The sequence below is a fragment of the Athene cunicularia genome (assembly GCF_003259725.1).
Source record: "Athene cunicularia isolate RWA chromosome 1 unlocalized genomic scaffold, athCun1 chr1_part1, whole genome shotgun sequence".
Classification (NCBI taxonomy): Eukaryota; Metazoa; Chordata; class Aves; order Strigiformes; family Strigidae; genus Athene; species Athene cunicularia.
Genome location: NW_020799091.1, coordinates 91,489,908 through 91,503,110, shown reverse-complemented (window position 1 = coordinate 91,503,110; position 13,203 = coordinate 91,489,908). Strand labels below are relative to the sequence as shown.

The 13,203-nt window shown below is 42.9% G+C and overlaps 1 protein-coding gene across 1 annotated transcript; it reads left to right on the top strand.

Annotated features, from left to right (window-relative positions):
- Positions 1-6: 6 nt before the first annotated feature.
- Positions 7-3,469, top strand: RPL8 (ribosomal protein L8). The gene is made up of 5 exons (XM_026858006.1): positions 7-168; positions 1,449-1,590; positions 2,014-2,232; positions 2,878-2,993; positions 3,270-3,469. The coding sequence occupies exons 1-5, from the start codon at positions 31-33 to the stop codon at positions 3,426-3,428; spliced, it is 774 nt and encodes a 257-aa protein (XP_026713807.1). The 5' UTR covers positions 7-30; the 3' UTR covers positions 3,429-3,469.
- The last annotated feature ends 9,734 nt before the right edge of the window (positions 3,470-13,203 follow it).

Below are 13,203 nucleotides of genomic sequence, written 5' to 3'. Positions count from 1 at the left end.
CGTCGCGGTACCTTCTGCCCGTAGGGCGCCATGGGACGCGTGATCCGGGGCCAGAGGAAGGGCGCGGGCTCCGTCTTCCGCGCCCACGTGAAGCATAGGAAGGGTCCGGCCAAGCTCCGCGCCGTGGACTTCGCCGAGAGGCACGGGTACATCAAGGGCATCGTCAAGGTAGGGGCGGGTGTCTGAGCCCCGGCGCTCGGGGGGCCCTGGTGCACCTGTCTCCCCACACCTCCCTTGTATAAGGCCGCCGAGGTCCCGCCGGCCGTGCAGGGAGCCACTTGGCCGTTCCTCATTCAGGCCTCTCACATTCTGTTAAATTAAGTTACGTTCCTCGAAGTGTTAAACTGCCTTGGATTTATGACAGCATTTAAACAGAGAAGCTGGCAGAAGTACGGTTGTCTGAGCCCCGCTGGTGGGAGAATATCAGCGTGCTTTTATATTGGCCAAGAACTGCCTGTACCTCGTGAAACAGGGGGGGGGAGAGTTGTCTGCATAGTCGATTGAATCTTTTAAAAAAACCCAACAGTCTTTGTAAACAGCAAGTAGTGTGTGTCATTCTAGTTCTGAACATTGGGTCAAGGTAGTGCTTTTATTTGGGGTATGATACACAGTTTCAGGTGTGCTTTAGGTATTTTTTGGGTGTTGGTGACTTAAGACTGCCACTGGGTATCTAGCTGGGTGCTCTGAACATCTAGCTGTCCCTTCGGCCTTGTAGAAGTCATCTTGCAAAGTCATCTTCAGGCTGTGGAAAGAACTTGCCACTCACCATAACTGATGATAAAAGGGTAGGTAGGTTTGACTTAAATTTATGTAATACTTGAGGGGAGTGTGTCCCAACAGAGTTGAAAATAGCAGAAAAAACAATAGTGGACACCAGCAATACCTGAGATTTTCTAGAGAATAGACACCTCTTAAAGTCCTTTAATCCCCTAGCTGTGGTCTAAATATATGGCTGTGTATTGTGATCTCTGTATTTTATGAACAGAACTGACATATACTTTTCCAAGAGAAAAACAGTAAGTCTCTGCTTCCTCATTTGGGGGCTTATATGACTTCAGGTATCAGAAGATCAAAAACACTTTAATTCCAAGAAAGCACTTGCAGAAACTGCTGCCTGTGTCCAGCTTTTGTCTCTGCCAAAGGTGGTTGGGCAGCTAGTGAATTTCTTAGTATGGAGAGTTCTGTTACCAGCAGAATGTTGGGAGTAAACCAGTTCAGATGCAATGAGTTTTAAGCAGCACACTTAACCAGAGTTGTCATTTTGTGATACAGGTACTTGAGGTTGTATGCTTCCAAATGTGGACCCTCAACTCGCATCAGGAGGAGGGGGGGATCCTAGTGAAAATTACCACAATAGTAATCATCTCTAGTGTTTCTAGTTCTTTGATTTCTGGAGAACCCATGATAAATGCCGTAACCTGTTCTAAAGGACATCTCTGTTCCAACAGGACATCATTCACGATCCTGGCCGAGGCGCTCCCCTTGCCAAGATTGCCTTCCGTGACCCATACAGGTTTAAGAAGAGAACCGAGCTGTTCATTGCTGCTGAGGGTATTCACACTGGTCAGTTTGTTTACTGCGGCAAGAAAGGTGAGTTAAGTAGAAAGTGTGTTACCTGGGCAGTTCCAGAAGGCCGAAGCAGATGTCTGAATATGTGAAGTTTGGGATGTTTAAGTGCAGTTGTAAGCCATCACAAAGCAGTAGCTTTAAGCAGACCTAGATTTCCTTCTTGGAGATCATCCCCTCATGCAGCCTGTTTCGATTAACAAACCTAACTGCAGTTTTTGTCATGTGTTTGTTTGGATTGTTCTGTCTAGAGTTCCATTTTGCCTGCCTTCCTGTTACATTTGAACATGAAACTGGGGTTTCAAGTCAGACAGTGCCACTGCCTGTTGGTACTGAAGCATTAATGCAGTGCTGCCCTTCTATGCACAGAGGCCCAGGTTAAATGGGATTGTAGTTCAGTTACAGGAGCCTGAATGAAGCTGTTGATGCTCTGATTGCTTGTTGCAGCTCAGCTGAACATTGGCAATGTTCTGCCGGTTGGCACCATGCCGGAAGGTACCATCGTGTGCTGCCTTGAGGAGAAACCTGGTGACCGTGGAAAGCTGGCCCGTGCTTCCGGGAACTATGCCACCGTGATCTCTCATAACCCTGAAACAAAGAAAACCAGAGTGAAGCTGCCTTCTGGATCTAAGAAAGTGATTTCTTCTGCAAACAGGGCTGTTGTTGGTAAGGAGTGACAACTGTAAATTTATCATTGAGTATGTACTGCTAAGCAAGCTTTCAAACAGGGTCCCAGTTCCCAATACTGTCTATAAAATAGAACAATTTACAGGCTGGACCCGGAATTATGCACGAGTACAGTCAGTGCACAGGTGCCTAACTTCTGTATTCTGCATGCATTAATTTTGATAACAGGAACTGAATAAATCTGTGGTCTGTTAACTCCAGTAAAATGGTCTAAATAAGTAATGTAATAAGCTAGGTCTTAAACCTTAAATTTTTTGAAAGTCCCCTGAGCTCTTTTTTTAGTTGAAAAACTATTCTTAACGTTACCCAAGAAATTTTAGCAAATAAAACTGGTAATGCTTTACAGAGCATTAAACTCAATCTTGTATGTGTGGATTGAAAAACAGTAATTAAAGTATTTGTCCCCTTTCAGACCAGTCAGTGTGTGGCTGGTAGCTTGAGTCCAGTCTGTGTTGGCTGGAAAATACTGGTTTGAATATACGGCTGGGATTTGAGATTCTTTAGAAGCTCGTTCTTAGAACTAAACAATTACTAGGAGGTAGTCTTGTCCGTAAAGTGCTTCCTTTTGCACTCTTGTCTGTTACATTTGCGTGTTACCATTCCTGTGTGGTTATTTTTTTTCAGGAATTGTTGCTGGTGGAGGTCGTATTGACAAGCCCATCCTGAAGGCTGGCCGTGCCTATCACAAATACAAGGCCAAGAGAAACTGCTGGCCACGTGTCCGTGGTGTGGCCATGAATGTGAGTCTCTTTAATTCAGAGTTTTCACTTTTTTATGGTTTAGAAAGGATTGGCTTGATACAGGGAGGAGTCTGGCATATATCTGTAAAGAAAGCTTTATGGATCACCCTGTAATTGCATGCTTAATTAGGGTAGTTAGCAGCACTTGATATTTGTCCCACTATATGAAAAATGAAGCTTTAAAATCTTTTGTTTCCTTAATAAGTTTACTGTTATTATAATTGCATTTATCGATACTGATTTCAGTTGTTGATGACTTGTTTTCCTTTTCCACAGCCTGTAGAACATCCCTTCGGTGGTGGTAACCATCAGCACATTGGCAAGCCTTCAACCATCAGGAGAGATGCTCCTGCTGGGCGCAAAGTTGGTCTCATTGCTGCCCGTCGCACGGGTAGACTGCGTGGAACAAAGACTGTGCAGGAAAAGGAGAACTAAAGACCCAGTATGGAGTTTACAGAATAAATTTTTAAAACAGAGCTTGTGTGAAGTTCAAGTTATCTGTTGCTGAAGTGTGGCTAAACTAGGGATAATATTCAGCTTCCAACAGGGGAAGTTGTGAGTGGAGATGAGGGATTTTTCCCTGCCTTGAGGAGCAGGAATTCTTTCAGCCAGCTCTTCCACTCTGTAAACTGGTTCTACAGGCTGGAATAACACTTGGTGTAGATGCTCTTGTGGCCAGATGTGATGTTAACACTGGTCTAGTTACATGGTTGCTTAGGCCTGAGAAAGCATTACAGACCGATCAAGTAATCCCTCGGTTACCTGGTTTAACTTGGGAATCTAGCTGAAATGGTTAAAGGGTGCTCAATTTTCTAAGTTCATAGATTGTTTTCTGTTTCTGTCTATCTGCTGTGTTTCTTTGGAGGAAAAGCTTGTGAGAAGAGTGGAACTCCTTACAGAGGAAGTGTACTTTTGCTGTCAAGTTCAGGCTTGCTTTCTGAACTTCAAACAAATGAAGGGACTTCCATCTGAGCACAGACTCAAAAGTTTGAAGTATCAAAAAGCCTGCCACCTTTACTTGTCAGTGTTGAGACAGGGCAAAACAAGCCTCAAAATTATCTGCGATCTTTGCAGGCTGTTCATCAGAGTGGGGTCCAGCTTTTCATAACTGGGTAGTGCTTGGTACTGTAATAACAGGTAAATGGTGCTAATGCCTTGCACCACAAAGCTGTATTCTCAAAAGAAGAGCTGTCTTGTGAAAAGCCAACTTCTGAGGGGGATGGGGAATGAGTTAGAACTCATGACTGTTGAAGCTATTTTGCAGTAACTCACAGCCTCCTCCATCTGGCCTTTGGAAAAGCTAAGCTGGAGCTCAGGTTACACTCTGGAGCAAGGACTCCTGTTCCTTGTTCTACAGCACCTTTGTTTTTGCTGGAGATGCGCAGTGCCAAGGCTGCCACAGCAGCACCCCTGCAGCTCAGCTGGGACTGCACCCAGTGTGTGCCATGGCTGACAGCATACTCATGTTTGCCTCCTGCTGTGGGGGGGTGCCCAGGCATACGTGTACCTGCTGCAGCAAAACAAAGTGGCATCCAGGCCCAAGTACAGTCCCAGCCTGTTGTAGTGTCAGCAGGGTGCCCAGGCCTGGGCCGCTGGATCGACACTGCTGCAAGGCAGCAGCAGAGGGAGGGGTCAGGTCCAAGCTTTGAAAGCTGAGGCACTTGTGCGGACTTCCTTTCATCACATCATTCAGTCTTGTGATTAACTCCTGCACAGCTGGAAGCACTACCAGAATAGATGTGGATTCCTTTAAGGGCCACACGTTCCCAAAAACAGTGATGATCCTCTGGAAGATGTGACAGGAGGATACAGGAAATGCAAAAACATCTTTGCTCTTCAGAGCAGAAGATGCTTTCCCTTAAGGTGCAGGGTAGTTCACCTGCAGGATTCCAAATAATACCATGGATCCTGAAATGCCTTTGCCACACGTCCACATACAAGTGTGACCTTACATTGATAGGAATCCAGTGGAATGCACAGCAAGAAGAAAATTCTCTATATCCACCGGCAAAAATAATACTGTAGCTGGCCACACATGTCTAGAGAGGAAAAGATAATTAAAAAAGCAACCCTACACCTTGAGAAAAGGCACCAGATCACACTTGGGGAAAAACCTAAAAAGCAGTTGGTCAAGTTTTATTTATACCCTTGATACCGTCAAAGTTTGTGAAAGTTCACGTCTCATGGTTTTGCTATTGTTTAGGTGCCCATATTCTGACATGGATCTAAATGGAACACTCTCCCAACACTATCAGAAGAACAGTTGCAGTATTTAATGTTGAAATGACTGCCTTGACAAGAGCCGAGTTAAGAAAGATTTCACAATACATCAAATACAGTAGAAGTTTCCTCACAGGAGAGCTGTACTTTCAAGCTGTTGGTACAAAGAACTTGCAGCACAATTTGCAATAAATGCACCTAAAGGACTTGCAGAAACCATGGTTTCCAATCAGGCTTGGATTTGTGGACTCCATATACTTTCTAGGGAAGGGGGAAGATTCTTGCAGACATCTATTGCCACCTTTGTTGCTGATCTTGGGCTCTGACAGGCAGCTCACAGACTGCCAACAGCTGGAGTATCAGTGCACTAAATCTGTATGTAATAATTGCACAAATAAGTACCATATTATAGCACTGAAGGCAGCTACAAACACATTTAATGTAAATACACGGGATGCAATGCTAAAAGTCTCTTTAAATTCATACAGTAGTAGTAGGATTTTGAAGATCTGAGTCCATTCTCCAAACTGAGTGATAACTGCTTTTGTTACAAGTAACTATTATTAAAGTACAGTCTTTTATTATGAAGTTTGCTACAAATTGGAGGCTTATTGTTTATGTTTGCTTCCTAAAGGCCTGAATGTGCACAACACATTCTAACTGCTCCTTTGGAAAGACTACCTGGAAATGAAAGTCAGGGTTGTGAAAAATTAACTAGAGCACATTCCTAACATTACCCCATAACTGTGCTAAACAGGGCGTTAATGCCAGTCAACTAAGGATGTGCATCTGTCCACACATGAAAAAGCTTGAAGTGTGTGACTAGGTAATAAAGCAGTCCCTGGGGAAATGCACATTTCAGAGCTGTAAGGCAGACTGTACGAGAAGAGCAGATGAAGCCGGAAGGTGGAATTTTATGCATGATGCTTGAAAAAATTGTGGGGAGCCCATGTGTGTGTATGCATACAGAGCAGAATTTATGATTGCAAGCATCAGGCTGCAGGAACCCCCACACTGGTGGAACCACACCAGGAGTATGCTGAAGGATCCACAAGGGTCCTCAGTTGTGGTGGTGGTGTGTCAAGCCCTTTGGTGCAGCATGGAGAGGCAGGGAAGGAGCAGCAGGTTAGTGAAACAGTGGGTACCTACAGCCGGGCTGCTACACGATCTAACAGGTTACAGAAGAGCAATATCAGAACTCAATTCTTTCAGAAGGGAACTTACTCTAGAAGCTTTAAGTCCAGTAACAAGTAAATTAAATTTAGAAAGCCACAGTGATATTAGCAAGCGACCACAGCACCAGACAAATATTCTCCAGGGGCAAAATGCTCCCTCCAGCACTAGCACTGTGGGTGCTAAAAATATGAAAAGAAATGGGAGGGGAGAGGGAATTAAAGCAAATGACTGAAAAATCAGAGGCTCTAAAAGACCCATTCAATTTATTGAACAATTTCAATAAACTGAAATATGTTTTCCAAACTGAAGGTATAATTTAAGATGTAGAATAGAGAGTGAACTCCAGCAGATTACACAATAGGGGAGATTAAGAGAACTAATAATGTGACAATAATTAAAAAACCAAACAAACAACCAAAACCAAAAAGACAACACCACCCCCCCAAAATCATAAAAGTGTACTGCTGAGTCACTAACAAGCTTACTTCAGCCTGGGAGGATCTGTGAAAGCACTGAATGGAAGATGAAAAAAGGTACTGAAATAACGTCAGTCACTGGCCTCAGCGCGAGCTGAATGGAGTGTCAGCTGCCTGCGGTGGGCAGGAGGTTCAGCTGAGCAGGGTAGTAGCTTCTGAATTTACGCTGTAGAAATTGGAAATTAAACAAGACAGGGACACTGCAAAGAGCCAAGTGTCATCCTTTTTCATCTTGGCTGAAAAGATACTCGGTGTAGGCTTACTGCTTTTAAACAACAAAAATGTGGTGCAAACACAGCAGTACCAAGTGGGACAGTATTTGGACAATCAATACATCAAGAGCACTTTGTCACCGGGATCTAGTGTATTTAACCATGATCTGTGGCTGGTCCTGGGACTCACAGGTGAGAGATTTACCATACAGTGTAGTAAACTGATTGGAAACAGCCCCCCTTATTTCCAGCCTTGGTTGGTGCCGCCTCCATCGCCCAGCACGCAGGTGCCTGCTGTGCTCCAGCGTTCCACAGCTCAGGTACCGCTAAAGCCGTGAAGTGCCAGCGGAAAAAATTAAAGCTCAAGCATCCCCCTTCTGCTGCCTTCCCCTGCGCCTGCAGGAGGCACCCATTCCCTGCCAGCAGCGTGGTCCCTCCACCCCCAGCAATAAACCCCCCCTTTCTGGTGAGAAGTCGCTGACCACAGACAGCAGGAAAGCAAGCTGCTAACCTGGTGGTGAAGCAGAGGGGCTTCTGAGCTCCTAGCTTTACTAAAGAAGCTTTAATACAAAAACACTTTTGAACATGTTAGCAAAATAAACATAAACCACATTTAATAGAAAACACAGTATCCTTGCACGGTCCTCTGCTTCTCCTACACCCTATAACTCATTATATGCTTTTATATTAACTTCTAGTAACTGTATTTTAATGTATATCATATTCAGGAACCTGTTGCTCAAACCAGCTGTTCTTATTGGCATGATAGACTACAGAGGTGATTTGCTTATACAGTTTATACCCAGGATACTCACTTCATGGAGGAGTGTCTCAGTTCCCAGCCCTAATGCTGCATGGAGGACATGAGCTACTATATGTCTAGTCAAACTTCAAAAACCACAGCCATGCTTATTATTAAAATAATCATTAAAAATCTCCCATAAATGTTAGGATGGCTGCAAGGACATCAGAAATTTTGAAATATAGCAAACTGGTTTAAAGGAAAATGTTAAGTGTTCATTTAGGAATTTTGGTGGTTATTTCCAGTATAAGGCTTTATTTGATAAAAGAAGGAAAAAAAAAAAAAAGATACATACCAGTGAAGCACGTCTTCCTTGAGAAGGGCTTCAAATTTCCACCTATTGAAAGACCAAACAGCATTTTCTTTACACTTTCTTAAGGGTATATTGAGAAACACCAAGCCCTACCTAAAGCACTGACATGTATCACAAAGTCTTTCATCAAAACACCCTCACAATTGTCCCTTTCCAATTTACCGCTCCACCGATCTCCCAGCAGCCTGATGGCTGTTGCACAGACAGCTCACAATTCTAACTTGTGTTGAGACGCACATGGCAGAAGCGCAAGTTCACGCAGAGGTGGGCAAGGGTCACCTCTCCAGTGCTTTCCACAGCACCATCTCCCAGTTCTGCTGGGACACCCACAAACTTAACTGCCTGCCCTTGATAAATCAGAAGTGGGGTTCATTTCTGGAGGATCCATACCCTGCTACACACCGGTGCAGGGAAGGAGGAAATACAAAGGAAGATGCAAGGAAACCATGTATGGTAGCTAAAGGTCAGAGGAAATCCATCCCGAGAGTTTTTGCAGAAAGAAGAGAGGGAAACAAGCTTCAGCAACAAAATTACAATGCTGACTGTTATGCTGAAGTTACCATGTAAGTGCATATCAAAATCAAGAGAAATGCTTTGGGCCATATTATCAGCTAAGAAGAAACATAGGAGCTCAAATTCTAAAATGTCTCAGTGAGTTGGGTGATTGATAAATCATTACCTATTCACTGATTATATTCATATAAATTGATAAATCATTTTATATTTCACAGTCTCCATAGATGTTAAATTAAAAATTGGCTTTTTTTTGTCCTGTGGCATTAATGAATTCTGAGAGAAATGTGAGAACAGAACACATTTGTGGGAGCTGCTTTGTTTTTGCCATCTTCATCAAAAAAGTTGTTCTCCTAGTTTATAGCAACCCCCAACTGGTAATGATCTATTGGGATATATCAAAAATTTACCTTGCATTATTTTTTCTAACATGTCAATGTCCAGAGAATGCACAGGCACGTCCAATCAGATGGATTACATCAACTGAACAGAACTACAGCAAACTCGGGTGTTACCTGCTTCCATGAATGTCTTGTTTAATTGGTTTTTATTTAATGTCAGTACTACAAATCCCCGGTAATTTGCCATTGTTTTGTATTTTCATTTACATGTCTTCAAAGTCAGTGCCAAGAGCAAACGTAGTAAACCAGAGGTTTCCATTAGCTCTCCGTTACACCCACTTCAAATTCATTTTATGATGGCCCTTGCTCTGGCAGAGCAAAGCAAGTGGGTAATGCAACCTGAGGAAACACAGGTAACAGCAGCTATCCAGCAGCCCCCATTGGCTTCTGACAGCCTGGAATGTGGAAGAACACCTGTCCCTGGAACAACCACTTAGTGGTGAGGAGAGGCAAGCAGTTACTGAAGCCTTTGGCCCTCAGCAGGTGTGAAGGTGGAGTGAGCCCACGGAACAGTCCCATCCAGCCAACTCTGCTCCAGTGACTACAGCACAATTGAGTCAGTCCTTATGTGCTATGATAGATTCGAAAGCAACAGCGAACCTTGCTACCTTCACCGAATTGAGGACACCCCAGCTTTATTTCCCTGTCTTCACCACAGCAAATCTCTTTCTTCCATCAACTTTGTTGTATCGTATTTTAATAAATTCAACACAAGAGTCCTCCACTAGCCCATTCTTCAGTTAAGTCCACATTTTATTTACGGTTTGCTGTTGGTACTTCAATCAGATTTATATATACATTATCTAAAACCTACATCAAAATCATGTTGACTGCTCTGAAGATCGAGAGAAGTGACACGATTGAAGTTTTCTTCCACAGCTATATGGTAAGTCTACATTCCCACAGCAGTTTTTGGTTCAGGTTGCAGAAGTGTTCAGAAAGCCAGTGCCAGGTCTCTCTCAGACTTGAAGTGGGAGGGTTACACAGTTCTCTTTCAGCATTTCAGTCTTACATACAACCATGGTAGAAATCAGGAACATTTCTTTCTAAACACCTGGGTTGACCTGCAGAATACTGGCTTTTCACATTCTAACATCTCTCCCTTTTCAAACCCTCACCATATCAACATAGCTAGAAACCGATATACCTCCCTGCAGTTGTCTAATTTGAACATCAGTTGCAAAAAGATTTTATGCTACTTCACATGGGTAAGGAGGTAGCACAAGACTGAGCAGAAGTGTTTATGAGTCCACATGGTGCCACCTGGAAAATGCCAGTTCCTTCATTCTGATACATACGTACCTACTCTTGGGAGTCATGATTTAAATGGTTTCAAACATCCCCGAGGGAGGCAGGGGCTGCCTTGTGCCTGCCCAGCAGACAGCCTGCCCAAGTATTTCTGCACCTGCCTGACCCAGAAGTAGTTGCTGAAGCCACTTACCAGTGTATCCACTTGCAGTGGCTCGGCAATGGATGTCAAGAGGTAGAAAGTATTAACAGAACAAACTTGCAAAGCCTCTCGCTCAGCCCACTCCCTGTCTTTATTTGCTAAGAGGATTCAACCCAGTATAGATCTTAAAGAAAAAACAAATTAATAGAAAATGCTTTATACACTACTTAATCTTAACTTCCTACTAGAAATCAATTCTTCAGTGCCTGGGGAAACCTGTGGTTCAGAAAAATTCACACTGGCAGGGCTCACACTCGGCTGCCACCAGTGGTGTGTGTGAGCCCAGGCAAAGCACACTCAGCATTTCCAGTTCCCACAGGATTCCACATAGTATGACCTCTCCCCCCTGCAGTGAAATATTTCCATTTCTGCCATTTCACCTGTCCTTAAATCACACAGCAGAACAGGCATTTTTGAGTATTATTATATCTTGAAGACCTAGCCTTTGTGTTTCTAAGCTTTTGAACTTGCTTCCAGAAGACTTTCTAAGGACTCTAAAACACCTACCAGATATACAATCAAGTATATTAAGTGTCCAATTTTCCAATCAGCCTTCTTTTCCAAAGTAGATTCCAGCGAGACCTACCACTTTTATTCACCGATAGAAATAGAAAATGAAGAAAGTCCAAAGCTGACCCAACCAAAACCCAGTGAGCTACAAGCTATTTGAATTCAAGCCTGCCATCGGTAGCATGAAGCTTTCATATCCCACATAAATTCTGAGAAGGTTTAAGAAATGACAAAGCCCACCTGGTCAAGGCCATGGCTGCTGCTACTGCACTGTAAAAGGCTCCAGTTTGGAGAACTAGGCTGCCTGGCAAACAGGGTTCTTTTGTAGCAGCTAACAGCAGAACGGCAAGGGTAGGTAGAAAAAGAGATAAGTGAAGGGACTCAATTCCAAGAAAATACAAAAATATTAAATAGAAAATGATTCTGGCAATCCAGAGTGAGAAAATTATTAAGAAAGAATCATAAGAAATGATGGACAGGAATTTAGGAGTGATGGACAAGAACTGAGCAGCATTTCAATAAATAAAGCTACAAAGAAGGCCAATACCTTTATAAACTGCATCCACAAGAGGTATCATTACAGAAAAAGAATATAACTGCTTGCTTAATGGCTCAGGTGAAACCACACTTGGAAAGCATTCATCCAGTCCTGGTCATTTCACGAAAACAGGAACAGCACATCACGACAATGAAAATGGAAATGTGGGTTAGGGAACTGGCTTAGATGGGAAAAACAAACATTTAAAGATTTTGCTCTGGTACGTGCTAAAGGGGACATAATTGCAAATGTATCAGGAAGCTGCAAACTACACAGCTGACACTGCTTAGGGCAATATAAACCAAGATACTGAAGAGCAATAAAATTTTAAAAAAATTAACATTATCAGACATTGCATGTTTTTCTGTAGTTAGATTTTGGATGAATTCATAGAACTGGTTTCCTTTTTTCTCCTATTTTCATTATTCACTATTAGCTCATTGTTTAAAAACTAGAAGACTTTTGCACGTTATTTTGACCACTGAAGAATGACAGTGTCATTTCAGAATTTTGCTGATGCAATTAAGGCTATATTAAATTCTTCCAAGGAAACAGCCTGTAGGTCAGTTCTGTTATCAAAAGTGGCTTTAAGGAATTCTAAAGCTAAAAAAATCCAGAGTTGGGTATTCAAAATCTGATGAAAAGTTAGCCCTTAATCAGGAGTGTTTTCCTCCTTCAGAAACTGGTTCTCCCATGCTTGTTTGGATTTGTCTGCAAGAGTAAGAGAGCTGTCTTTTGTGCCAACCACTGACTTATCTGGCTTGACCCCTGCAACACATCAACATCTTCAACTCTTATGGTGCTGAAATCAACAGGACTCAAAGAAATTCCATTGAAACCCATGAATCCAACACAGCTTGTACTGAAAGATCAGATTACAGGATGAGGATCTCAATTTAAGTCATGGAATCTGTCAACACACTTCTGTGAACAGCCTACCGTGACACTGCAGGGGCAGGACTGAACACTTGCTCTTGTAAAAAAAAAAAAAAGGACAGAAGACTATCTATTTGACATTCTAAAACAGTTAATCCAAGGGAAATTTTTGTACTTGAGAAATAAAAGGACATTTACAGTATGAACCTTAAGAAGTTATAGCCTAAAAAGTGACAGTGCTCAGATTGGGTTAAAGCCCTTCTAGTGCAGTAGAGCTGTCTAGTCTGTAATGTTGGGTGTGTAAATGAGTGCATTAACATGACAATCCCCAATAGACCAAAGGAAGGAACGTGTAATGAACACCCTGGAACTATATGGAGGGATATATAGGGCATGTTGCTTGTGCTGCAGCTGCACAGTGATCTTTACTGCACTAGCATAGACTCGTTCTAGCCACAAGCCAGAAAGAAAATGCACTGAGCTTTAAATAGCTGTTTGCTGTCACCTTCCTCAGGAGGCCACTTGCAAGAGGGACATAAATCACACAGAAGGATGTACCTGGGTTTCTTTCACCTTGCTTTCTGTTTACTGTAGTACCACTGTGCAGCTTGCACTATTTAAAAGACAGTTCCTCCCCCAGAAAGCCTTGTTCCTGCTCTACATAACAGGCAGGTTTAGACTTTATTCCAAAGACCTCGGCTCTGTGAGAAAAGCAGTATCACA